At 36.6% G+C, this 27,467-nt stretch overlaps 1 protein-coding gene across 1 annotated transcript; it reads right to left on the reverse strand.

The window, feature by feature from the left end:
- Nucleotides 1–11,769: 11,769 nt before the first annotated feature.
- On the reverse strand, nt 11,770–26,459 carry CMPK2 (cytidine/uridine monophosphate kinase 2). The gene is made up of 5 exons (XM_074288073.1): nt 25,583–26,459; nt 20,122–20,236; nt 19,718–19,919; nt 16,618–16,851; nt 11,770–11,955 (listed from the first exon to the last, which is right to left on the reverse strand). The coding sequence occupies exons 1-5, from the start codon at nt 26,306–26,308 to the stop codon at nt 11,832–11,834; spliced, it is 1,401 nt and encodes a 466-aa protein (XP_074144174.1). The 5' UTR covers nt 26,309–26,459; the 3' UTR covers nt 11,770–11,831.
- Between the last annotated feature and the right edge of the window lie 1,008 nt (nt 26,460–27,467).

Here is a 27,467-nt window from a genome sequence, read left to right on the forward strand (position 1 = left end):
CTTAAATATCATTTTGGAGAAAATAAGGAAAGGGAACCTTTTCTCTACCATATTCACAATGCAGCTGAAAATTAAGGTCATAGTAATATAGGAAAAATAATTTGATAATAGGGGCAATAGATGGTGCAATGGATAGCTCACCAGCCCTGAAGTCAGAAGGACCTGAGTTCAAACCTGGTCTCAGATACTTAATACTTCTTAGCTGTGTGACCCTGGGCAAGTCATTTAATCCCAATTGCCTCAGCAAAAAAATAAAATAAAAAGAATTTGATAATAAAAATATCATTCTAAGTTTATTGTTTACAAAAATAAAAATAAAAAAAAAAAACTCAACAAGCATTTATTAAGTACTTACTATGTCTTAGGCACTGTTCTGAATCCTGAGAGTACAAAGAAAAGTAAACATGTTTCCTGCCTTTAAGGAGTCCACAGTCTAATGGTGGAGATAAGGAGTAAATAACAATGTACACAAGATATAAAGAATAATTAGGCTAATCTTCAGGGGGAAAGAACCAGTATTGCTGTTTGTATGAAGGGGGTTGAGTGGATGGTGTTAGAAAGACTTTTTGTAGAACTTGGTATTTGTACAGTCTTGAAGTAAGTCAGGTAAGCTAGGAGATAGCCGTAAGGAGTAAGAGTATTCTAGGCATGGGGGGGCTGCCCAGTATGGAGTTGGGAAAGGGACAGAGTGTTCAGTATGTAAAAAGTATGCAAGTATAGGTAGATTGTAGAGGGCCACAGATAGTGGGGGAACTCTGGGTGAGGTATAAGACCTCTCAGCCCAGAGGGAACCTTCTGTCAGTGTCTAGTTCGGCTCCCCATCTCCCCTAAGGGCTCTCAGCCTTCCTGAGAAGTCAGGGTATGGTGACAACCTGTGTTGTAGTTGAAGTAGAGTGATACCAAGTGGCAAACCACATAACAAGTTGTTTATGTGGTCCAGCATATTCATTATGTAGTTAGCACATGTGCAGTATTGCTTTGGTTATGTAAGAGTATTAGGGTACATAAGGTTGAGAGAATGGACTCCATGTTTGACCATCCACGTGAGTCCCACCTCTTTACTCCTCCACTAAGACCAAGGACTCAGACTAGTACCAAGGTCTCCAGAGAGCTAGTCCAGACACAACATTTGGTGCCTAAACGTGGGGCCCTAGAAAGTAAGGTACACAGCAGCTTGACGGATATAATTGGCGAGTTCACCAGAAGAGTCCCTGTGACCTTAGGAATAGGGTAAATATAAAAATAGGCAAGTGGGAAAATTTGGTAAGGGCTAATCTAGTCACTTTTGTTTTTCAGCCAAAATAGGGCAACTTCTAATAAAAGATCCTCCTGAGGGAAGTATGAAGAAGACTTAGGTCAGAAGAGAAGCAAGGTTTGTTAGTAATTCAGAAGCAGACCACTGAGTTCTCAGATGCTCTGGAGTACACGTCTCTTGGCTCTCTAAGGAAGAGAGTTTGGAGCCTGAGATATGGAAGGCAGTTAGAACAACTAACTGAATACAATGGGATAAAATTGCCCTTAAGGAATCCCACATATAAGAAAAAGAAAGCTTTTAGCTTGGGGTGTCAAACCAGGAAGTACCAGGAGAAAAACAAGCTGAGGGTTGGTGCCTAGAGCCCCAAAGGGAGCTAAGAAAGTCTTTTTTAGTATTCTGTTGATTTACATTGTTTATTACTGCTCTAGGAGGTTTGAGGGGCCTGGGGATTTGGGCTGGAAATGAGCTAAGCACTGCATTGAGAAGTTTAAGGGGTGTGGCACTTCTCAGTTTCTCAGCCCACCTTCACTTCCCCCTAAGCCCCTGATACAGTCTTGGGGTATTCTCAATCTCCTGATCCTCCTCCCTCAATTCCACCTTCAAGGGTGGGAGGAGGAACAGAAGGAGGGGAGGTGACATCATTAGCCCCTCCAGGATCCTACTATATCCTAAGACAAGGCAAAAGAAAAGGGATATTTTACTGAAGTTAGGATTACTATTGAGTACTTCAGCTTTTTAGGCAAGGTTGCTGTGGAAGATCAGCCAGCACTCTCATCTGTTCCCATTCAATGAAAAAGTAATAGAAAGGTGTGTATAGAACAGTGGCCCTAACCAGTGAAAAAAATCAGGCCATATTAGATATAGTAAAGAAGCAACTTCACCAAGGACACCTACAACTTTCTGTAAATCCTTGGAATTCCCCAGTATTTGATGAAAAAAGGAAATATGGAAAATGGAGGATGTTGACTGATAGAGATAATGGGAGCTCTTTTACTCAATTACCTAGGGAATGGACTGTTGTAGACATTAAGGATTATTTCTACTCTATCTCTTTGGATAAGGAGGATATGAAAAGATTTGCCTTTTCAGTGCCCAGCATTAACTTAGCAGAACTTTTTAGAACATTTGCATAGATAGTTTTGCCACAGGGAATGAAAAATAGCCCTACCATGTGTCAAATGTATGTTGCTGCTGCTCTTGTTATGATAAAAAAAGCATTTCCAAAAGTTATGTTATTACATTACATGGATGATATATTGAGATGTGCACCTGAGTAACAAATGTTAGAAGCATGTCTGCAAAAGACCATAGAAACCCTAAGGAACTACAAATTGCATATAGCTCCAGAAAAAAATTCAAAAGCAAGCTCCTTTTCAATAATTAGGATATGAAGTATATCCTAAGGTACTTAAAATACAAAAACTTTCATTAAAAACAGAGAAGTTTAAATGACTTTCAGAATTGACAGGAGATACCCAATGGATATGTCCAATGTCAGGATTAACTACTTATTATTAATTACAAACATTGTATGCCTTTTTTTTTTTTTTTTTTTGCTGAGGCAATTGGGGTTAAGTGACTTGCCCACAGTCACACAACTAGGAAGTGTTAAATGTCTAAGGTCATATTTGAACTGAGGTCCTCCTGACTTCAGAGCTGATGCTCTATCTACCATACCACCTAGCTGCTCCCATTTTTTCAGAGACACTGCTTTAGACACACCATGCCAGCTTACAAAAGAAGCCCAAGAAGTTCTGAGAGAGGTTAAACTGACTTTATCCAATGTGGTTTAAACAGTCATTCAAAAACCTTTAGAAATATCAGTTTTTCTTACAAAAGAGCACCTACATCAGTCCTTCATCAAGGTGACAGTGTGATTGAGTGAGTGACCCTCCAAACATAACCAGACCAAAGCCTTATTCCTTACCAAGTGTTTGTGGCTAGAATCTTATTAAAAGTCATTAAGCAAGCAGTAAAATTATCTGGGATAAGACCTGAAAAGATATACACCTTCTATACCAATGCATAAATTAATGTATGCTGTGAAAATATCTCAGAGTGGCAAATTTTATTGGCCACAGCTCCAAATTTTACACACGGATCTCCAATGAAGATAACCCAACTATTACATAATTGGATATAGATTTTTGAAGAAAAAGTTTCTAAAGTTTCTCTTAAAGGCCCAACTATCTTTACAGATGCATCCAAACATAGTGTTTGTGCTATATATACTCCTGACTTAGCAATAAAAGGAGTAGTAAGAATTTCCTTTCAGTCTACTCAGCAGAATGAATTATATGCAATCATTGTAGCTCTTACTTATTATCCAGGAGATATAAGTATAATATTTGATTTGGCTTATTCAGTAGGTATGTTACAAATAATTGCCACAGCCCAAATAAAATTTGTAGCCTCTAACACATATAAGTTTTTTAAAGAACTTCAGGAACAAGTGCAAAAATGTCTAGGTAAGATTTATATCTTCCTGTCTACTCTCATAGTGAACTTCCAGATCCTGTTTTTTATGGAAACTCAAAGGCAGATCGTCTTCTCCCCATGTTAGCTAGCACTCCTCTATTTCAGGCAACCCAAGAATCTCATTCTAAATATCATCAGGCTGCTCGACCTTTATGTTTAAAATTTGGGATAACAAAAGAGGAAGCTAGGAGCATAATAAAAGCCTGTCCAGCTTGCCTTGTCCACACTCCTACACTCCCTTTGGGAAGAACCCTCTTGGTTTAAGATCCAATGAACTTTGGCAAATGGATGTGACCCATTATAAATCTTTTGGTTTTCTGACTTTTATCCATGTTGTAGTAGATACCTTTTCAGGGTCACTTTTGCAATACCAGAAGCAAAAGAGACAGCCTGAGTGGTCACTGAATTCCTTATACAAGCTTTTACAATTATGGGTGTCCCACGAGCAATAAAAATAGATAATGGAACTGCATATACTTCTAAACATTTTGCACACTTTTGTGCACAGTATAAGATTTTATACACCACTGGCATGTTCTTCAATCCTCAAGGACAGGAAATAGTAGAGAGGAGAAACAGAGACATCAAACCACTCCTACAAAAACAAAAGAAAGGGGGAGTTACAGGTAACCCTAGAGATCTTCTAAATTTAGCTCTTTATACAATTAACTTCATGATGGAGATGCACTGGCTCTGTTGTACAGGTTTTATAACCTACCAAAAGGGCAATGTCCAGTGTGAGCAGCTCCACTATCTTTAGATAATCACCAGGTGAGACCCAGAAAGTGGTGAATGGAAGGGACCAGATAGGTTAACTGCTTGGGGGAGAGGGTTTGCTTATATCTCTCCAGATGGAGAAGGAATCAGATGGGTGCCAATGAGCCTTATCCACCTTGTCCATTGGAGAGAGAGAGAAAAAGAGAAGACCTTCAAAACAAAGGAGAATACCAAGGAAACATCGGGTGATTCCATCTCTGATTTTGTCCACCACTGAAAGAGCATGACAGTTAACCCTTTGTGTGTGGCAATTGACCCATGAACATTACCATGACCATAAAAATACTTATGAGACTGATGTAGGACTTCAAAACCTGCAGGAATCACTAGATTCCCTGACACATGAAGTGCTGGACAATAGATTGGCTTTGGACTATCTCTTGACTACTGAAGAAGGTATATGTATGCTTGTAAACTGATAGTTATTTTTTACACCTTCCTTTTGGGACTTCCATGAGTCCCATTTTATAGTAGTTTGTTTATTCATATTGTTTGCTATATTACTACTTGCTTGTATGACATTACAACTTGCTTGTGTGATTCCTCCCATGCTGATGGAAATAACCACTGACGTGTACCTGCTTCAATTAAAACAAAAGAAAGGGAGATATGTAGAGGGCTACAGTCAGTGGGGAAATTCTGGGTAAGGTATAAGACCCTTCAGCCCAGAGGGAACCTGCTGACAGTGTCTAGTTCAACTCCCCATATCCCCTTAGGGCTCTCAGCCTTCCTGAGAAGTCAGGGGGCAGTGACAACCTGTGTTGTAGTTGAAGCAGAATGATACCAAAAGGCAAAGAGTCATCTACATATAATAGCAAGTTATTTATGTAGTCCTGTATGCACAGTGTATAGTTAGCATATGCACAGTATTGCTTTGATTATATAGGGGTATTAGGATACATAAGGCCGAAAGAATTTGGACTAAACTGACTCCATGTTTGACCATCCACATGAGTCCCACCTCTTCAGTTCTCTAAGACCAAGAACTCAGGCTGGTACCAAGATCCTCCAGAAAGCTAGTCTGAACACAATAGTGGATCACAAAGTCTATGGAAACACCAGGAATAAGGGTGAAGTGTTGTGGAAAGAAATTGTAAGAAAATTAGAAAGGTAAGAAGGATTAAGGTTGTGAAGAGCTTTAAATGTGAGACCAACCCAATTGGATTTGCCAAGATAATAATTGCCTACAGTATAAAAGAAAAAAAAATTAAACTGAGGATACTTGGCTTTGAGCCTTATAGGTCATCTATTTTCACTCTATAATTTTTAGATGATTAAACTGAAGCCCAGAGAGGGAAGGGAGTAGCCCAAAGTTAACACAGCTAGCATATGTTATTTTGAACCCAGTTCATTTTGGTGGGAGAGAGGGAATTTTTTTTTCCCAGTTACCTGTAAAAACTTTTTTTTTTGTTATACATATACATACACATTTTTACATACTTCCAAATGTATCATGTTGAGAGAGAAAAATCAAAACAAAACAAAAGGGAAAAAACCACAAGGGAAAAAAGGTAAAAATAACATATGCTGATCTACATTCAGTTTCCATAATTCTCTCTCTGGATATGGATGGCATTTTAATCCAAAATTTACTGGGATTGCTTTGGATTACTGAACCACTGAGAAAAACCAAGTCTATCATAGCTGATCATGGCACAATCCAAACCTAGCTATTTTGATTCCAAGTCCAGAGCTCTTTTACCTCCATCATATTTCCTTAGGCAATTTATAGGAACTTCAGTATCTTCATCTGTAAAATGAATATAGTAATTTTTGTACTACCTAGTTCACAATGTTACAGTAATACCTAAGGAAATAATGTCTTATAGCCATAAAAGACTATATAAATTTGAGTTATTATTGAGATTCCTTAGTTGTTGTTTTTTTTTTTTCAAATACAATGGGGGAAAATGTATCTTTATTTTTACAGATGTTATTTGCCTATAATTTGTACATTATGTGTTCAATTCCTGCCTCAGATATTTACTAGATACATAATCATGGGGGAGAGGGGGGAGTCATTTAATTTCTCTGGATCTGTTTCCTCATCTCTAAAATAGAAGTAACAATAGAACCTATCTTACAAAGCTATTGTGATGTTCCAAATGAGAAACACTTTGCAAACCTTAAGGTCTTATATAAATGTTAGCTAGAATTTTTAAAATCCATACTTTCATTATTCTATATGGGCATGAGACAACCATAATTTCTGCAGGGTCAAGCTACCAATATTTCTGCTTAGGAGATATGCTCAAATTGATCTTATCAATTACATCTTCAAAAATAATCTTCCATTACTGAATTGACACATCATGTTCTATATTTTACAAAATGCATGCTTCCTATCCAAGTATGGACACAACTTACATATCAGTGAAATCATTCCTCAGAAGGTACTGAGAAATCTCCTGATTAAGCAATGGATTGGGAATTAGAGAATCTGGATTCAATTTTGGATTTTGCCATTCACTTTTTTTGTGACTTCACATAAGCCACATAACTTCTTTGGGCTTTAGGTTCTTCATCAATAAAATACAGGAAGATGGGAAAGGGTGTAGTATTCTTTCCTCATCTGAAAAATGACAGGTTTGGATGTAATGACCTCAAATGCCCTTCCATACTATCCTACTACTATCCTATAATTGCAGCTCCAAATTCTATGATAATCTGGATAGAGGATAAATATACTTTTTCTTAAAGTACAGTATTTACTTTAAAACATCATCTTCTCCAAGTATGTTTGGACTTCAAAATGATTCAATATAAAGTCCATTCTCTGTCTTTTAGGTCCATAAATTTCTACTTCAGTTTAAAAATGGCATTAGGTATTTAAAGACAATATCAATAACTATCATGAACTGGAAAAAAGCTTTTCCTAGGAAAACTTATACTCATCTAAAATTCAACAGGAAAATATTTATTTGGTTATCTTGATAATAAAAAGTCATTAAAAGTTTAATTGTTCTTATATGCTGTCATCTTAAGCTTGTCAAAATGTTTAAAGTAAACAAAGCAAGGGATATAATTAGGCATTCCATTAACAAAATACCCTCTTTCCATGTGTCAACTGTTTCAAAGGAAATATGGTTTTAACTAAGGAACATCAAATAGAAACACACACACACACACACACACACACACACACACACACACACAAACACGCTTCAAAATACAAAGGAAAAATCCTGGATATAGAATCAATGCCTCTACCAATTACTGATTGCATGATCTTAAGTAAATCATTTAATTTCTCTTGGCCTTAGTTCCTCATCTGAAATTAAAGGAGATTGGACCAAATGAACCCTCCAAGTTTCCTTCCAATTCTTATTATATAATCCTATTTCCCAAATTGATAGGTAAATAAATAAATGTGTGTATATATACATATATATAAAATTTGAATTTAGATATTCTTGACTCCAAGACCAGTGTTCTATCTACTATACTCCCCAGCTGCCATCAAAAAAGATTCTTGCTTTTATACCATGTTTAACTTCATAACTAAAATAGTAGACAGAAGTTCAGATAAGCCAGTGAATTTGTTCTTGCAAGGGGAGTGGGTAAGAGTTAATACCTTCCACTCAAAAACCAGGCATTTCTAGCATACTGGGCCTTAAAATTAAATGGAACCATGAGAGATGATCTGGTCCAGTCACTTTTGTCTAGGAACATAGTCCTATCATTCCTATTTTATAGATGAAGCAAGTAAAGCTCAAAAAAGTTAAATGACTTACAAAAGTTCACAATCTCAAGCTAATGTTATTTTTTCCCCCAACTACTTTCTTTTCTGTAGGCACATAAAACTAAAGACAAAAATTATAAAATACTCAAGTAGAAGAATTCCTGAAAAATCGCATTTGTCAAGCAAGTTTATTTAGCAACATTAATTAAATTCATTACTTAATATGATATATAACCAATATTTCATTAAGCTTGAATTTTAATTAATTATCCAGAATTACTACACGAGGAAAAAGCATATGAAGACACATAAAAACAACATGATGAAACAGTTAAATTGAATGGTTTCAGTTCAGTGCAAGAGGTATATGTTTTCAGTGCTACATTTTTTTGAAGGCAGGGAAGGTCATAACTAAATAACAACATGACTGAAAGAAAGTCTATAAAAGTGAACTTTTTGTGATTAGTCAAATTTTTCTTAAGGTTCTATAATGTGCATAGTATACTTTTTAAGACTTGTGGGGTCCTTATAATCAAGGAATTTAAAATCTTTGATAGAGACAATACTAAAAAAAAAAAGGTTATATAACACCATTTTTTAAAGCTTATTCTGAAAATAATTGGGGGCTGAGCCAAAATGATGGAGAGCAGGAGCAACTTTATGTGACCTCCTCTGACTTTCTTTCAAACCAACAGTAGATTAAGCCACTAAACTGGTTTTAGAGTCACAGAACAAACAAATATTTGGAGTACAACACATTTCCAGAGGAAGATACCTTGTAAGAACTTTTCAGAACAGGTCTGTTTCAAACAGGCAGGGGAACAGTCTGCTGATCCCAGACCATAGCACACAAATTGAAACTATTTGTAGTGACATGAAAAGGTATTCCACATCAGAGAAATGAGAATTAAGACAACTTTGAGATACCACTACACACCTCTCAGATTGGCTGACAAGAAAAAATAATGACGAATGTTGGAGGGAATGTAAGAAAACTGGGACACTACTACACTTTGGTGGAACTGTGAATGGATCCAACCATTCTGGAGAAATTTGGAACTATGCTCAAAAACTTATCAAACTGTGCATACCCTTTGATCCAACAGTGTTACTATGGGGCTTATATCCCGAAGAGATATTAAAGAAGGGAAAATGACCTGCATGTGGAAAAGTGTTTGTGGCAGCCCTTTTTGTAGTGGCCAGAAACTGGAAACTGAGTGGATACCAATCAACTGGAGAATGGCTGAATAAATTGTGGTATATGAATATTATGGATTATTGTTCTGTAAGAAACAATCAGAAGGATGATTTTATAGAGGCCTGGAGAACCTTACATGAACTGATGCTGAGTGAAATGAGCAGAACCAGGAGATCATTATACATGGCAACATCAATATTATACAAAGATCAATTCTGATGAACAAGACTCTTTCCAACAATGATATGATTGATGCCAGTTCCAATGATCTTGTGATGAAGAGAGCAATCTAATCTCAGAGAGAGAACTGTGGGAACCGAATGTGGATCACAACAAAAAATTCTCACTCTTTTTGATTGTTCACTTGCATTTTCTTTTCTTACTCATTTTCTTTACTTTTTGATCTTATTTTTCTTGTGCAACAAGAGAATTGCATAAATATGTTTACACATATTGGATTTAACATATATTGGAGGTTGGGGAAAATTTGGAACACAAGTCTATGCAAGGGTCAATCTTGAAAAATTATCTGTGCATATGTTTTGAAAAAGCTTTAAAAAAAGCTTATACTATCAGAGGATTTAATGCTAGAAGAAACTTCTTCAATTTATAGTGCAACCTTGTCATTTCAAGGGTAAAAAGCAAAACAAAACAAAAAATAAGCAGAGGTCCAAGAGGAATAAAATGATTTGCTTAGGGTCATATATGTAGTAATATACAGAACTGGGATTTAAGTTTAAGTCTTCTGACTTTAGATTCAGAAACTTTTAAAAATGTCAAAGTATATAATTAACACCAGGAAGACATAGATAATAAAGGCCATAAATTCAAGGATGAAGCCAAAAAAGATTTATTAAGGGAGGTGGCACTTGAGCTGAGCCATAATGGATGGATAGGTAAGATAAGTAGAATGTGATATTGGGGTATGGGAGATTACCATTTCAGGGAAAGGGCCTGGCATGAGAAGAGGCAAAAATGCAGATGACATAAATGCTTTACAAAGAGTAATATGCAAGTGTTGAGCAGACTGCTCATGTTTGGGAATAAAATGAGGGAAATGGACCCCAGGCTCGGGAACCTATACTTTATTCTGAAGATACAATTGTTCAAATGCTAATGTTCATTTCTCAGAGCATTTTGCACTCAAGTTTTACCTTGACAATTTTGAAACACAAGTCCAGGACTAACAAAGAGGTTCCAATATTCAATTACAAAAAGAAATATGTCCTTTGCTGCTTTCTCCCATATTTAGTCTGGTGCCTTATCCAGTTAGGAGTCCTAAGCCTCCTGTGCAAGGAAGCCATTCTTGATGGAAGGTGGCATTGGATGGACCAAGGAACCATCCTCAGGAGAGACATCCAGTTGGAAGAGTAAACATCTTCACAGGTGTATCCAAAGCATCTCAATGATTATAATACAAAATCTGAGTGCTGGCAGAAGCACTCACTGAAGCCAGAAAACTTTCAGGGCTACTGCTACATGCTGGCTATCTCCCTGAGAAAGAGAGATATTCAAAGGGATACTACAAGTGATATATAGGAGTGAAATAATAAGTACTTGGGATGATGTGCAAGATCATGCAGACTTTTTGTTCAATGGTTTGTTTTCAGCAAAGAAGATAAGAAAATAATTCCAGGATTGTTTAGAGTTGCAGTTTTCTCCAGGATGTTTTTTTGTTTGTTTGTTTGTTTTTAATAAAGAAGACAGGAAAATAGTTCCTTGATTAATCCACTGCTAGAGGACATCATATCATGATCATGGAAGAGAATATCTGGATAAATAATGTCTTATATAATGCAAGCATTATTCAGAGGGGAATGTTTGGGATACATATATCTGTGTATATATATGCATATATATACACAGATATATGTATTTATATTTACATACACATGCAGTGCACATACATATTTTGGTATGTGTGCCTGTATGCATATATATGTATGATAAATACACATGTGTGTTTCTGTACACATACATAAAACAGGATCACAGGATGTAGGAACTCAGAGGATAGAATAGTGGAAGCAATATGTTCACAATCTCAGTTACTAAGTAGTAGAGTCAGAATTCACACCAAGGTTCTCTGGCTTCAATATGATGCTCTTGCCATTATTTTGTGCCTGGCACATAGATATTGGGATCATAAGTCTAAAATTTGAATAGACATTTGAAACTGAGTCCCAACCTCTCAATAGGGAAACCGAGGCCCAGGGCAGTTAAATGACTTTCCCAGAATTCCACATGTAGTAGGTATCAGAGGTAGGATTTGAACATAGGTCTTTTAGCCCTATGTCCATGTGTGTATGGTACATATTAAGTTCCACCTTTTCCTTCTACTATAAATATTTAAAAGGGATCTAGAAAAATAGCAGGATATATTCTGGGGTGACCTTTATTGGTGTGTAATTAGGTAAAAATCTGTCACCTCCCAGGAGTGACTACAATGAGGCAAAATACTTTCTAATTATATCTAAAACATTTGCGGTGACTTTTTTCTTGTTGGGGTTGGCATCCACTAGATGACAGGAAGGATTCTCCATCCTCTGATAGGACATTTCCACCCTAAAAAGAATAAGAAGGAAAAGTGGATAATCTTGACAAAACTGAGTAGGGCTCATTTCGACCAAGTACTAGAGACTGCACAATTCTGGGGTACATTACCGTTATCTCACTTTTATATCACTCTTTATACCAACTTACTTCAGTAATCCATTTATTGGAATACTTAAAAGAGTCATCATTTTAATGGCCACAGTCCCCTTTCCACCAATGCAGGTCTTAATTGCCACAAGTTTTAATGCAAAAGGTTATAAGATTCATATTATATGTATATGTATGCATGCATGTATGTGTACACACACATATATAGACACATGTTTATATACATGTGTAAGTGTATACCTGATACATATCCACATCTGTATGTTTTATGTTGTTTTTCAGTAATTTTTCAGTCATATGTGACCTTCATGACCCTAACAGGGGTTTTCTTGGCAGATACTAGAATGATTTATCATTTCTTTCTCCAGCTTGTTTTATAGCAAATGAGATTAAGTGACTTTCTCAGGGTCACAACTAGTATCTGAGGCCAGATTTAAACACAGGAAGATGAATTTTCTGATTCCAGTTCTGGTACTCTATCCACTTTACCACTCAGCTGCCCTTTATAGATGTGTGTATATGTATACATACACAGAGCTTTCAGGCTGGTAATGTAAGGTACATTCTCATTTGAGAGTTACCAGAAGGTAAGTTCTATGGGGTATTATTTACCTCATTTTATGTATAAAGTAAGTGCCATCTTAGGTAGATGACTTGTCAATGGACAGTTTTCAACTAACTTCAAGCACAGTACCCAATCCACAACTCTTCTCTGTCCATTGTAACTTGTAGAGTTGGAAAATGTCACTACCTGGTGATAAATTTTCTGGAAATGAAACTTTACAAAGTTGGTTAGTCAGATTATACTATGGTTGTTTGTCGGGGGTTGGGAGGGGAAAGAAAGGGGTTATTCTTTAAGACTGGAAGTAGGAAGTTACATGCTTCAATAGTAAAAACTTTTGAGTACCTACTATCACCTCCATACAAGGAAGGGGCATTGGTGAGACTTTATTGACACCTTTGTATTTTAACTTGTGCTGAGAGATCAACCGTCTTTAATTCTTAATAAAATGTCTTCAAGACAGAAAGCAAAAGACTGAATGAGTAAAACCCATATATTATTTAAAAAACAAAAACCTTTACTCTAAGCATTATTTTGATCTCCCTATTCCAACACAAATTTTACCAATAAGAAAAGGTCCAATCCTTCATCTCTAATTGCTTGATATTCCTGTCCCATAGGTTCCTAAAAGAATTCCTTATCTTTCTCCCTAAATTCAACTTGCATCCTAACTGTTTTATTTCTGTTGAGAGTACCATTATTCTTCTAATCATATAAGATTGCAAATGAGGATTAATTAGGCTGTGAACTCCTTGAATGGAGGGACTGACTTTTGGATTTTTTTTTGTTTGTTTTGCTTTGTTTTTGTTTGTATCCTCAATGTTTTAGTGCCTGGCACATAGTGCTTACTTACTAAATGTTGATTGTTTGATAGATCCTTGATTCTTCATTCTCCCCCTCCATATGCAATCATGTAATTCATCTTGTTGAATTTTCTACTATTTATCCTGTTCCCTCCTCTCATCTTTTACACTCTAGTTCAAACTTCTAGCTCCTTAACCAAACAGCAAAGGCTCTTTCTTAGTCTCCCTGTGTGCAATTTCTCCCTTTCCTATACATACTATATTTCTAAAATATAGGTCAGACCTCACCAGTTTCTTCTTCAAGAAGCTTTAACAAATTCCAATTATCCCTAGGATACACTATTAATTCCTTTGCTTGGCATTTAAACCCTCAAGACATCAGTCCAACTTTTCAAAGATGGCAACACATTATTTCATACATTCCAACAAAACTAGACAATTTGATGTTGTCTGTATATCCCCCTTTTACTATCTTTCCTCAGACTGCCTCTTATACTTGGAAAGCTCCTTTTTCACTTCTATTTTCTGGAACTCCTAACTCCCTTCAAGGCTCAGATCAAATGCCACCTCCTAGAGGAAGTTTCCTTTCTCTTTCCAGTTAGTATTAGTATTTATTAGTGGTTAATTTTGCATTTACTGTACATATGTCTAATGTTTACTTACTAGTAAATGGATTCTAATCCCACTATAGACTGAAATGTCCTCAAAAGCACAAATCCTTTCTTTCTTTGGATCCTTACCATAATGCCCTGACAAATATTAGGTACTTTAAAAATGCTTTTAATTGATTATCTGTGTTTCCCTTTTTTTATCTCTTGACTTGCCCCACAATATAGGGCTCCCTAAACGCAGACACTAACCAGTCCTATCTGTCCTTCCAACCCACTCGTATTCACAATAGGATGGAGGAGAATGGGACACAATGTAGCTTTCTCATAGAAAATTTTCTATATTCCTCTGTAGGGAAAAAGCAACAGCGACTAGTTGTAGTCAGATAGAAACAACATATAAATCCTGGGATACTGAAACTTGAACAGTTTCAATGATCATCCTGTTGTCTTGTCCCTATTTATATGCTCATAGGATTTAGAGATAGAAGGAAATTTAGAGAACTCCTAAGTTCAACCCTTTGTTTTATAGTTGTAGAAATATTTAAGGCACCATGGTGCCTTAAATTTACCATAACCCAGGTACACTGGATTTGGAATCAGATCTGGGTATGAATCTTATTTCTGCTACATACTGATTCTGTGATCTTAAAAGAGTCATTCAGTTTCTCTAGTTTCATTTTCTTTATGAATAAAATGAAGATATTAGATGAGGTAGACTAGAATCCAGCTCTAAATCCATGCTGCAATGTAACTGAGGACATACAATTTAAGCAATTTGCCCAAATCCAAATTTTTCATTCTTGAATTCCCTAGTCTTACCTATGAATGAAAAAGCAATGAATGAAAATGATGTGCCAGGCACTGAGCAAAGCTTTAAAGATAAATATACAAAAGAAAAGCCATTCCTGCTATTGTGATGTTTATATTTTTAAAAAGGGAAGACACCACATATATGGGAGTGGTAGCAAGAAAGGAATATTTTAAATTGGGAAATCAGACAAACCATCCATCTGATTGCCATAACATTTTTAGGTGGCACAGTGGATAGTGTTGGACATGAAGTCAGCAAAATCTAAGTTTAATTTAGTCTCAAACATTATACTAGCTATATGATCCTGACCATGTCATTAACTCTCTGTCTAGCTCAGTGTCCTCATCTGCATTCCGGACAAATTCTACTAGTAGCTACTTCCTATCTCTGAGAGTTGTTGTGAACATCAATTGAGATACATGTAAAGCCCTTTAGCTAGATCTAAGAAATTGAAGTGGTGATTTAATGAATGTTTTCAGGTTAGGTAGAAGGTGACTGCTGTGGAATTTATATGATGAAGAGTGGGGGATGGGAGAAGGAAAAGGCAAGATTCAGAAAGAGAATGTATTGGACCATGATGAATAGCAGCATATGAAGGATATTAATTGCAGTAGTTATGCAGAACTCTCAGAGACCCAGGGAAGGAGCTGGAGACAAGTAGAAGGTAGGGGAAGTGACACAAAGATAACTTGAGATTTGGGCTTCAGAATATTCTTGTACTTAATAATTTCTTTCTTACACTCCAGGGTTGGTTTTGTGCTTTCCCCTCTTCACCATAACTCACCTGAATTCTAATACATTTAGTAGCCTCAAGAATAAAACACAAACAGTTCAACTTCGACCTTAAAGTTATCCATGATCTAACTCCAGCTCACCTTTCCAAATTTATTTCAAATGACACTCTGCATGCAAGACACACTATAAGGGTAGCTATTTTCTGGATTTTTTATTTAATCTCTCACTTCAGAGAGATTTTGTACAAACTACTGTCTATTCCTAGAATGCCTTTTCCCTTCTCTGTTCTTCTTCTCAGAATCTTTTTTTATTCAGCAGTTAGCTCAAGTATCCCACCCTTCTTGAAACCTTCCCTCTTACTTTCATCAATTCTTATTATTCCCCAGGATAAAATATTAAATTCCTTTGCTTGGAATTTAAAACCTTTCATCTTCTTTACATGTTCAGGAATTGTGTACCGCCCTAGAAGAATGCAATCTCATATTGCTTAGCTCAGTGTGTGATTGACAGTATATACAGCTAGGTGGTATAGTCAATAGGATAGTGGACTTAGAATTAAGAAGTCCTAAGTTCAAATTTGACTCCAGATACTTACTAGCTTTGTGATCTAGGGCAAGTCACTTAACTTATGCCTGCCTCAGCTTCCTTATCTGTAAAATGGAAATAATAAAAACATCTAACTCTCAAGGTAATAACCCTTACAACAGTAAGGATCAAATGAAATAATATTGGTAAAGTGCTTTATAAGCCTGAAAATGAAATGTAAATTATTATTATTACTATTATCATTATTAATTTTTGCCTAATAAAATTTGCTGAAATGAATTTTAGTAAAGTGGCTTGATTATTATAATTTGGAATCCTCATTTCATGTCATCCCCTCCTCCCAATGCCTTTCCATCTAGCTGGCTTTTCTAACCCATTGGAATCATTTTATCCTGATGAATTAAACTGCCAGGGACCCCTCTCCTTGAAGAAAATACATATCTCCCATTCCTGGCCCCAAGCCTCAATTAGTCATGCCAAGAAACTATAACATACTTTTCACGAAATAATTTGTTGGTTTCCAGTTCAGTTTCTTCTTTTGTCTTATGCATTCCACGTCCCTGAATCCTATGAATCCTCTCTTCAGGATTCACAGTTAGCAGCAGTACAATATCAGGTTTGAGCAAGTCCTGGGGCCACTGATACACAGAGTGATGAGGTGGAGGTAGGTGGTGGGTAAGGCCACTTATCTCAGTGGCAATTGCATAAGCAGCTGTGCTGTGCCAGTACCTGGAAAGATACAAGAAGTAGTAAGTTTTCTATTATGTGAAATATTTGGGCAGCAAATGTTAAATGATCTGTGTAGAATGTTACTGGATCTGGAGTGAAAAAATTGGACTCGATGGGAAGCTGAGCTAAATGACTTCCAAGGTCAGCATTATTGATTTTAATAAATTTCTTTTAATCCTTTAGCATGAAATGTTGGTTTAAAAATTGAGATTTTTCAGTTGTTCCTTAATCACTTCTATGTGCAAGATTAATTTTGTCCCTTTTGTTTTTCAGTTGGGTCATTGTGTCCTCCCCATTTTGGAAGAACAAAATGAATTTCATTAGACTCTCTGAATAGGAACATAAACTGCACAGGCAACAATAATAAATGCTTTCTTTTCATTTGACAAGATGACATTTTTATCTCTTTAAAGAACTAAATTATCAGCAGTCCAGAAATGAAAGCTGAACAGATACTGAATGACAAACTTGGGGCTCCATGTTTCCCAAAATATTCCCAGATATAGCCAGAATAGATTAAAATATAATTGGGATATATTTAACTAACTAAATAAAAGACATTAAAACACAGACAATATTACATTTTAATGCAAAGTCAATATGTGGCCCACAAGGTTCCTTATGTAGACATTAAAGGGCCATCCCACCTTCTATAGAGCTTTATGCCACTGATGTATGTAGAAGGTGGAATTTTAGCTGAGACTTTAAAGAAGACAGAAGGCAAACATGAGGAGAGAGAACATTCTATGAATGATGGATAGCCAATGAAAACATCTGGAGCTGGGAGATGGAGTTTCTTATTTGAATAATAATCATAGTCACTGATTTCTGCATCCAGAAGGAGGTCTATGGGAACTGAATGTGTATCATAACATAGTATTTTCAACTTCTTTGTTATTGTTTACTTGGGTTTTTTTTCTTTCTCATTTTTTTTCTTTTTTTTTTGGTCTGATTTTTCTTATACAGCATGATAAATGTGAAATTATGTATAGAAGAATTGCACATGTTTAACGTATATTGGATTACTTACTGTCTAGGAAGAGAGTGAGGGAAAGAATTTGGAACACAAGATTTTGCAAGGATCTATGTTGAAAACTATCTTTGCATGTATTTTGAAAATAAAAAAGCTATTTTTTGAAACAGTGCTTAAAAATACAAAGACCATGCTAACAGACTGAGTATGGAGATAGTGAGAGATCAAGAATGATATCTATCTTACAAGCCTGGATAAATGGAAGGATAGTGGTACCCTCAACAGGAATCTGAAGGTCTGGAAAGGTTTTTAAGGGAAAGATAATGAATTTGGATTTGGACATATTGAGGATAAGAAGTCTCTGAAATATCTAGTTCAACATGTCTAAGAAGCAGTCAAATATGCAAAAATGGAATGTCAGCAGAAAAGTTAGGGCTAGATAAGTAGTTCTGATAATCATCAATGTAGAAATGATTGCTGAATACATGAAAACTTATGAAATCACCAAGTGAAAGTATATGTGAGAAAAAGAAAAAGGCCCAGGACAAAGCCCTTTTGGGATACCCAGAAATAATGGAAATGACATGGATGGAGATCTAGCAAAGGAGACTTAGGAGAAACAGTCAAATGTCGGAGGAGAATCAGGAGAAAATATAGTCACAAAAACTTAGAAGAGAGAAGAGGGTGATAGTTTCAAGGGCTGCACAATAGTCAAGAAGGATGTAGATTGAAAAAAAATCATTAGATTTGTCAAGAGAAGATTAGTAACTTCACAGAGAGCAGTTTAAGTCTCAGCTAAAGTTCCAAGAAACCTCTCAGGCTTCCTTAATCTCAATGCTTTCCCTCTGAGATTACCCCCCTTTCTAATTTATTCTGGATATATCTTGTTTGCATGTAACTATTTATATGTTGTCTCCCCAACTAGACTAAAACCTTTTTGAGAACAGGGATTATATTTTCCTTTATTTTTAATCTCCTAGCAAAAAGGAAACACATAATAATTGTTGATTAACTTTGCTTATTACAGATGGCAAAGATCTGCAGCAGTAATATAATCTATGTAAATCAACTAAGAAACTAGGGAATTGAGAATGGTATAACAAATCATAAAGTCTAAAGCCTAACAATGCCTCATTCTTTTCACACTTTCACTTTCTTTAAGTGTAAGTAATAAAAATGTTGTTTGGGGCATATTCTGATTAAATGTCTACCTGAACAGCAAATCCTACCTTATATCAAAGGTTAGACCATCATCCTTAGAGTATAAAGACAGCTAGATGGAACAATGCATAAAGCATTTGGACCTGCAATCACAAAGATCTGATTTCAAATCCAGCCCTGATATTTACTAACTATGTGGTAAGTTATTCAACCTTATTTTGTCTCAGTTTCCTCATCTGTACAATGAAGAATAATAGCATATACGTCACAGGGTTGTTGTAAGGATCAACAAACATAATATTTGTAAAGTGCTTTGTAAACCTTAAAGCCCTATATAAATGCAACCCATGGTAATAATATAATTTTGTATGGCACTAATAACAACTTAAATTTGGGGATTCTGACATTTAGGAATTGTGGGAAATGGAATGACAGGTCATTTCATTTCTTTGAATACTTTAGTTTCCTTTATCTGTATAATGGGGATAATAATTCATAGAATGAGAATGAGAAGAGCTCTCAGGGGTAATTCAATCAAAATATCTTAATACAACTTTATCTTCTTTGAATTCATTATACCTCACTGGATTACTGAGTAAAGAGCAATTTATAAACCTTAAACTCCTAAGCATAAGTGAATTGTATTTTTTTATTTCTTTAAAAATAGCATCCATAAACAAAAGTTCATAAAAATAAAGAAGATATGTAAAGTAAAGATACCTGTATACCTACCTGTCTATAATCACAGGAGACTGGGTAGATTGTTTAGCTATTTCAGAAGCCATGATATAATTTCCCAAAGAATAATATGCCCGCCTAATGATTGTTGGTTCATCATCAAATATTTTTCTCCACTGGCTGATACAGGGTGGAGGTGATTTTAGGAAAACAGCATGCAAAGTTTGTGAGACCTTTTCAGTCACTGTAGTTTTTCCTGTATTTCATATATAAAATAAAAGAATATCTTATTCACTAGTATCAGGGATAGCACAAAAATTAAAATGAACTGTCATTTTTCATCTTTGCATCAGTAGAGCCTATTTATGGAATTACTTAGTAAATATTTGCTGAATTTTAAACGAACTCAAATTCCATAATTATTATTGTAACTTATGAATGAAGAAATAGTCTCTTACCAGTAGCATCCAAACCTTCAATAACAATGACAGGAAATTTTCCCTTCTTGATATTCTTTGGGCATTTATCCACCAAGTTAAGGATCTCCTTTGCTTCAGGAATGAAAGGTATACACTGTAAAGATAATGTTTTAAATCTATTAGGATCACATTGTCTAAACCCATGAAGATCAAGAATACAAAAGTACCAATGAGCAGAATTAATCCAACCATTCTGGAAAGCAAATGTGAATTATACAAAAAAAATTCCTAAAATGTTCATGTTCTTGAACCCAAAGATTTCTTTGCAAGGCCTTTACTCCAAAGAGATCAATGATTCAAAAAGTCCTATGTATCCTAAAATATTTGTGGTAGCATTTTTTTCCAGAAGTAGATAAATGTAAACAAAACAGATATCCAAAGATTGATGGTGGGTTAAATAAATTGTGGTATATGGACATTATAGAATATTTCAGAAAGAAATTAATATGATGGATAAAGGCAAGAAATGAAGAGCTCTGAAAGGATATGCAGCGGAAAATATAAAAAATAATATGCACAATGACAACAGCAAAATAAAACAAAATGGCTAAAAATGAATAGTGTAAAATTATAATCACCCTAAAGAAGAATGATGGTGTTTGTGATATCTTGATTTGCCAATGAATTGGATTTAAATGAGTCAGAATTACACAGTCATCAGCCTCACGCCATCTTCCAGAGTCACTGAAGTCCAATAGCAAGACAACATTCAGAACTGGTTATGGGTCAGCATGCTGTTTGTGACTCTGGCATCTTTGTTGTCTGATCAGTCTCTAAGTATTCCACAGTACCTGTTTCAGTCTCCTTCATGGCCAATAGAACAAATTGTTTTCATCCACCCAGTCCACTGAGGGCAAGTCTTCACATACTTGGGGTGGACTTCCCTCTAATTCACTAACTGGTTTGAAGCCTGTCAGTCACCCTTAACCTGGTTTAGCCCATCTATCAAGATGGTTTTTACTGGGATATAATCACTGTAGATATAACCACTGTACTGTTACAGTTCCTTGGAGACACAGTTAAGATTTGGGTGATTAGTTAGTCATCAAAAGTGGAGAGCAATCCTGAAAAGGACTTGGAAAGCCCTCACATCAGAGAAACCAGACCTCCCTCAACACCTCATATACCTCAACTTTCTCATCAGTATTATGGGTGTAATAATAGCTATAAGTGTTAATACAGCTATTATTACACCCATCATACTGATGAGAAAGTTGAGTTTCAGCAAGGCCATCACACAACTAATAATGTGTAAAATAGATAAGAGTCAGAGATTTGATTCCAATTGCAGCATTTTTTTCCACTACATCATAACCTTTAGAAAGTTGTTTGAATTTCTACTTGTGAGACCAAGGAAAAGACACAGATTTAAATCTCAACTTTTTCTTATGAAATAGTAGTAAGTCTTGAGGAAAACCTTTGACAAATTCTAGGCATCACAGGAATATGAATTGCCACTATTATTACTGTACTGTAATTCTTTAAAAAAAAGCCATACAGGCAAGTTGGGATAATGTGAGAATTGAAATAAGGAGATTTAACTTTTGTTTCTATCTTTTCCATTAATTTTTGTATGAGCTTAGTCAACTCACTTCATCTAAGGCTCAATTTCTTCCTCAGTAAAAATGAATGAGTTCACTTAGTAATTCAGATAAAGAGCAAATTTGCTTTTATCATATTAATTTAATACACATCTTTTAAAAATATATCACAAATTTACTGTGTGACCCTGGGCAAGTCATGTAATCCTGATTGTTTGCCTCTCTCTTGATAGATAGGTACACAGATAGATAGATTAGATATACACATTAACATATATATACATATATATATATATAGTTTTATATATATATATATAGTTATATATAGTACATAATAGAAGATAAGTTTCATGCACAATTTCTTTTTCATAAAAAATTTTCTTTTTCATTTTTCATAGTATTCCAAAATGTTTGTTTATTGATGATGATATGTTCATAATCTAACTCTATTTTAAATTAAGGGATTGACTCTAAAATCTTTTTCTGGCTACAGTTAAGAGCTTTTATTTATGAAACTACTATATAGGAGTTTCAAAATATTGTATGTACAGCCTTCAAGATGTATAATTTGAAACACAACACACATTTGGAGGTCTGTTCTTTCTAAATGATGATGATGATGATAATGCACTATTTCCTTATTATACAGTTGTATCATATCCACATTTGAGAATAACAATCAAACTGAAAGCTGTAATTGTAACTCTGGTTGTTTAAAGGTTTAGAAGAAAGTTTTTTCTGTAATGAATTAAAACCTCCTACTACTATTTAATTATGATTATTAATTACATAGCATGAGTGATGTTTTAGTCCTTGTGAGAAGGAAGTTCATTGAGAAAACTCTCAGCTTTGTAGGTTACTACTGTATAAAGTCCTCCCACCCTCTCTTCCATTTTATTTTGTCTTTTCTAATTTCCTTTTAGGGCTATTTGTATCCATTTTTGAATAGCTTTTTCTTTCATCAATTATGAAATAAATCCAAACAAACATTAAAAAAGACTTTAGATGCTTATAATGAAGAACTGGACAAAGATAGATTCAGGATACTTGGGTTGTGACCTTCACTGACTCTATGACTTGGGTAAAAACTTTTTATCTGTATGTCTCAGTATTCCTATCTGAAGAACAGGAAAATGGAACTTGCACTATATACTAGAATAATATATCTTTAGGAATGGAAATGCTATGATAATGAGAAATCTCATTGATCAAATCTATTATCATCAAATGCATCAAATTTCCAGGAAGATCCTTGAAGAGGAAAAGACCTACCTTGAAGCTTACTATCCCAACATTAGGTACAAATCATGGCTAGAATGGGTTTGTTTCTTTGATATCCTTCAGACTTATTCTTCATCTGCAAATAGTTCTTTTAGAGAGAGACACATTACTCCTAAAGTTAGCACTGTTACCTTTCTCTCTAATGGAAACTATTAATCCTTGAAAAAAAAAAAAACAAACAACAACAATAGATAATAAAACTTTGAAAAATTTGTGTTTATGTAGCAAAAGCATTTGCATGGCACAGGAAAAAGATCAGTTAGTAATTCTGGAGTCAGATACCCAGCATTTAAATCTCATATCTCTGTTTGTTTCTATCCATTAAATCCTGGGAAGGTTACTTAATTTCACTGGGCCTCAGTTTCCTCCTGTTAAATCAGAGACTTCAATGAAATTATATTTAAAGTTATTTTCACCTCTAGATCCTTTGATGTTTTATTTAAATTTTATTTAACCATTAACTACTATTGTTTATTTGCATTTATTCTCTATATTTATTCAGTATATTTGTATGCATGTTATGTGTGTGTGTGTGTGTGTGTGTGTGTGTGTGTGTGTGTGAAGGATTCCCCTCATACAAATGCAAGCTACATCAGAGTATTGCTTCATTCTTTGTATTTCTATCACCAGGATCTAGCACAGTGCTAGGAACATAATTTGTTGTTGTTCAGTTACATCCAGTTTTCATGACCTTATTTAGGGTTTTCTTGGCAAAAAGACTGGAGTAGTTTGCCATTTTCTTTTCCAGCTCATTTTATAGATGAGGAAACTGAGGCAAATGGGGTGAAGTGACAGTACTGTCTGAGGCTGAATTTGAATTCAGATTTTTTCTGACTCCAGGCCCAGCATTCTACCCACTGCACCACCTACCTACCCCCAGGGGCATAATAGGCATTTAATAAATGCTTGCTTGCTGATCAATTGGTTGATGATAATAAAAAGGCTTTAGTCATAAAATATTCTATGTGACTTTTCTCCTCTGGATGATTACAAACATTCCTGTAAGCATATTACTGTATTACTAACATCATTTTACTGAAGAAGCACTCTCAAAAAAAAGTGAAATAAATTAACCAAGATCACAATAAGCACAAAGTATAACTAATTGAGGCCCATATTAAGTACACTCCCAAACATGTGGTGATTCCTCAATGTTATAAGCTGTCATACTAAGTATTTTAAGAGATATTCTCTCTGTTAACACCATGAAACAAAGAATGGTACCATGAAAAATATAATAACAATAGCAGAACATCTTTTTCAGGAGCACCTTCCCATATTACCTCAGCTCATCCCTCACAGTATCTCCAAGACAGAAGAGTAGTGGAAAGGGGCATACTTTCAGCAGCTCATTTTCTCTCCATGTTTTTTAATCTGGAGAACTGGATTAATTAATCTTAAAAGTTACTTTCAGTTCCATATTTTTAATCCTGTGTTCCTTTGAGATTTCAACAGTCCCTCATAGTAATGTACAGAAGTCTTGGGACTGGGCTAAAGTCATAAAACCAATGACCACTAGAGCACTATTTAGAATACAAGTCTTCAGAACCTTTATTTCTCATAAATGTGATCAACAAAGAGGTCTCATTCTCCCCAAATATAGCATTCTTCTGCAGGAATCAGTTACAGATAAAAAACTAAAACCAAGGGAAAAAAATAAGATGCAACAAGCTTCTGGGAAAAATCTAGTTAAGAAGGAAGGCAAAAGGACAAATCACATTAAGGGGAAAAGTGTATCAGACTGAGCATCAGAGGAGCTGGGTTGGAATTCAGCCTCTGTAACTTATTACCTATTAACATGTCTTCATGACAGGAAATAAATCATTTTATCATTTTATCTCTTTTTCTTTCTTCACACACACACACACACACACACACACACACACACACACACACACACACACACACACACACACATCCACACACACACCAGAGTAGTTTACTTACAAAGTCCTTTCTACATCTAAATTTATTTTCTTATGCCCTCTAAGGCAGCTAAGTTGTGAATTGGTTGGAATGCCAGGCTGGGAGTCAGGAAGATCTTGTTCGACTCTTGTCTCAGACTTTTACTAGCTGTATGACCCTGGAAAAGTCACTTATTCCTGTTTGGCTCAGTTTCCTAATCTGTAAAAGGAGGTGGAGAAGAAAATAACAACCACTCCAATATCTTTGCCAAGAAAACCCAAAATGGGATCACAACAGCAACAACAACAATGACTATCACTTCAAAGACAACCTCTCCAGACCTATTTTCTCACCTGTAAAATAAGGAGGGTAGATTAGATGATTTCTAGAAACTGAAAAAGAGCAATGAATTTGGCATTAGAGATTCTAGGTTCCAATAGCAAGTTTTGGCGTTTACCACCTGTGTGATCTTGAACTTGGAGAAGCTATTTAAATTTCTGTTAATATAAATGTATATACACACATATATATGTACATATACACAGATGTGGGTGCCTTCTTTACATATAAAAGGAAATCTGCATTCTGGATTTGTAAAACGAGAAGGTTTTTCTTGTGGTCCCCTCCACTTCTAAATTTATGATCCTATGATGCCTTAAACCCTAGGATTTTTTTTTTCCCATTGAGGACAGCACTTGCTGCTGAATTCTTACCTCCTCAAAAACCTTTCTGGTTTCCTCCAGATTGGGAAACACCACAGTGATGGGCAGTTCTGGCACCGAAGGGTGCAGCGGGGGCTCTGCTGTGGGCACCACTCGGAATCTCTCCCCTTCATCTCCTACCACTCCTGGGAGTTCCCACAGCCTCTGCCACAGCAGGCCACTGTGGTCAGCTTTGAACATGCCCAGATGCGGCCTTGGAGCTTCGCAAGCAAACAGCAGGCCCTGCAAGGCGCGCTGTATCTCCAGGCAGTCCTGGGGGTCCCACAGGATGAAGCCCCTCTCCGTGACCTTGGACGGGCTGTCGGGGGTGTAAGAGAGTAGGCGCCGCAGCTGGCACTTCCGGAAAGGGCCCTGGCTAAGCTGTTGCTGCAGGTGCTGGTGCAGGCGCGCAGCTTGGATCCGGCCCCGGTAGCCCGAACCTAGGACTGCGGGCACGCACAGGGAGTAGCTGCGCCCGGGCGCGAGGAGGAACGTCTCTAGCCAGGGATCTCCGGCGGCCAAGGCGCTCCAGTCTGTGCCGCCGTCACCGTGGTCTCCGCAGAGCGTGAAGTGAGCTAGACCAGAATCTGGCAGCTCCATGAGGAAGAAGCGGTCCCGGGCCAGGTCTGGCGGGTTCTCAGCAGTGGCCTGGCGGCGAACGGCTGGCACCTGCGACGTCGGCCGCATCCTCTCCAAGAAGCGGAGAATGTAATTTCCCAGGCGAGGGAAATAGGCCATATCTAGGGGCCGCCGGCCCCGCCCCAAGGGGTGAGATCAGGATGGGAAAGAGGAAACCGACCCAGAAACGAAACCTAGAGATGGGACTAAGGTTGTGGGGCGGGGGGAGGGGGCCCCAGAGCGGGCACAGCTCGCGGAGAAACGAAAGCTCGGAGATGGGCGGGGGCTGGGCACAGCAGGGGCCGCGCGGTCAGCGCCCAGGGACGTCCCCGACTGCAGACGCCTCGGCCGCCCTTTCCTTGCCACAGAGGAGTGGGCTAGGGGCAGAGGGGCTGCTAAGTTTTTCTGGTTGAGCCTTGTCATAGAAACGGAGCTGAAAACAATGAAAGCCAAGGAGCTAGGCCTAGCTAGGTTGCCTGGAAGCCTGAAGTGGGTGGGGCTGGAGGATACTGTGGCTTCTATGTTGCCTCTTGGGATGCTGCCTTGAGCTGCTAGGCTCGGAGGTGAAATGTCTGGACCAGATTGGCTAAAAGCCTGTGATTTGGAAGTGAAAAGGCTCTTGTATCAAAACTTGTATCAGAATTCTGTCTCTCTAACAACATCATATGGATTTGGAGGCAGAGGAAGTGAGTTCACATACTGGCCCTGGCACTTACTTCTCATATGATCTTGGACACGTCATTTAATTTATCTGGGCCTTAATTTCCTCACCTTTTCTACAAGAGGAGGTGTACTAGATGACCTCTGAAATTTCTTTCAGTTAAAAATACATGATCCTATAAATTTTACCTCCCTAGGTCTCAGTTTCCTGATCTGTAAAAGTAGGGAATTAAAACAGATGGCCTCCAAGTTCCTCTCTAGACTCTTAATTTATGATGAATGATTGATACCAGCCTTCTCTCCTTCTCCCCTCCTCCTCACTGGATTGTAACATCCTTGAGATTTCAGGCACTAAGGTAAAATGGAAAGAACATTAAAGTTGGGGGTCTAAAGATCTAGTTAAAGTCCTGTCTCGGACACTGTTTACTCCTGGGAAAATTAATTAAATTATCTGAATTCAGTTTCCTCATCTATAAAATGGGGATAACAGCTGAATTATCTAAAGCCTCACAGAGTTCTTGTGAGAAAAATACTTTGCAAGTCTTAAAACAACATATAAATGTAAGCAATTCTTGCTGATTTTCCTATTTCTGTTGGAGTTTCTTTTTACATGTTAGGC

This window comes from Sminthopsis crassicaudata, chromosome 2 (assembly GCF_048593235.1).
Source record: "Sminthopsis crassicaudata isolate SCR6 chromosome 2, ASM4859323v1, whole genome shotgun sequence".
Lineage (NCBI taxonomy): Eukaryota > Metazoa > Chordata > Mammalia > Dasyuromorphia > Dasyuridae > Sminthopsis > Sminthopsis crassicaudata.

Bases quoted from the DNA above. Each gene is read 5' to 3' on its own strand.
- CMPK2 (XM_074288073.1), bottom strand. From the start codon at position 26,308: ATGGCCTATTTCCCTCGCCTGGGAAATTACATTCTCCGCTTCTTGGAG. The intron at 16,852-19,717 runs GTAGGTATACAG...GTATCTTTCCAG, and splicing joins TCTCCTGTGATTATAGACAG to GTACTGGCACAGCACAGCTG. The intron at 11,956-16,617 runs GTATGTTATAGT...TATTCTTTTTAG, and splicing joins AACAAATTATTTCGTGAAAA to GGTGGAAATGTCCTATCAGA.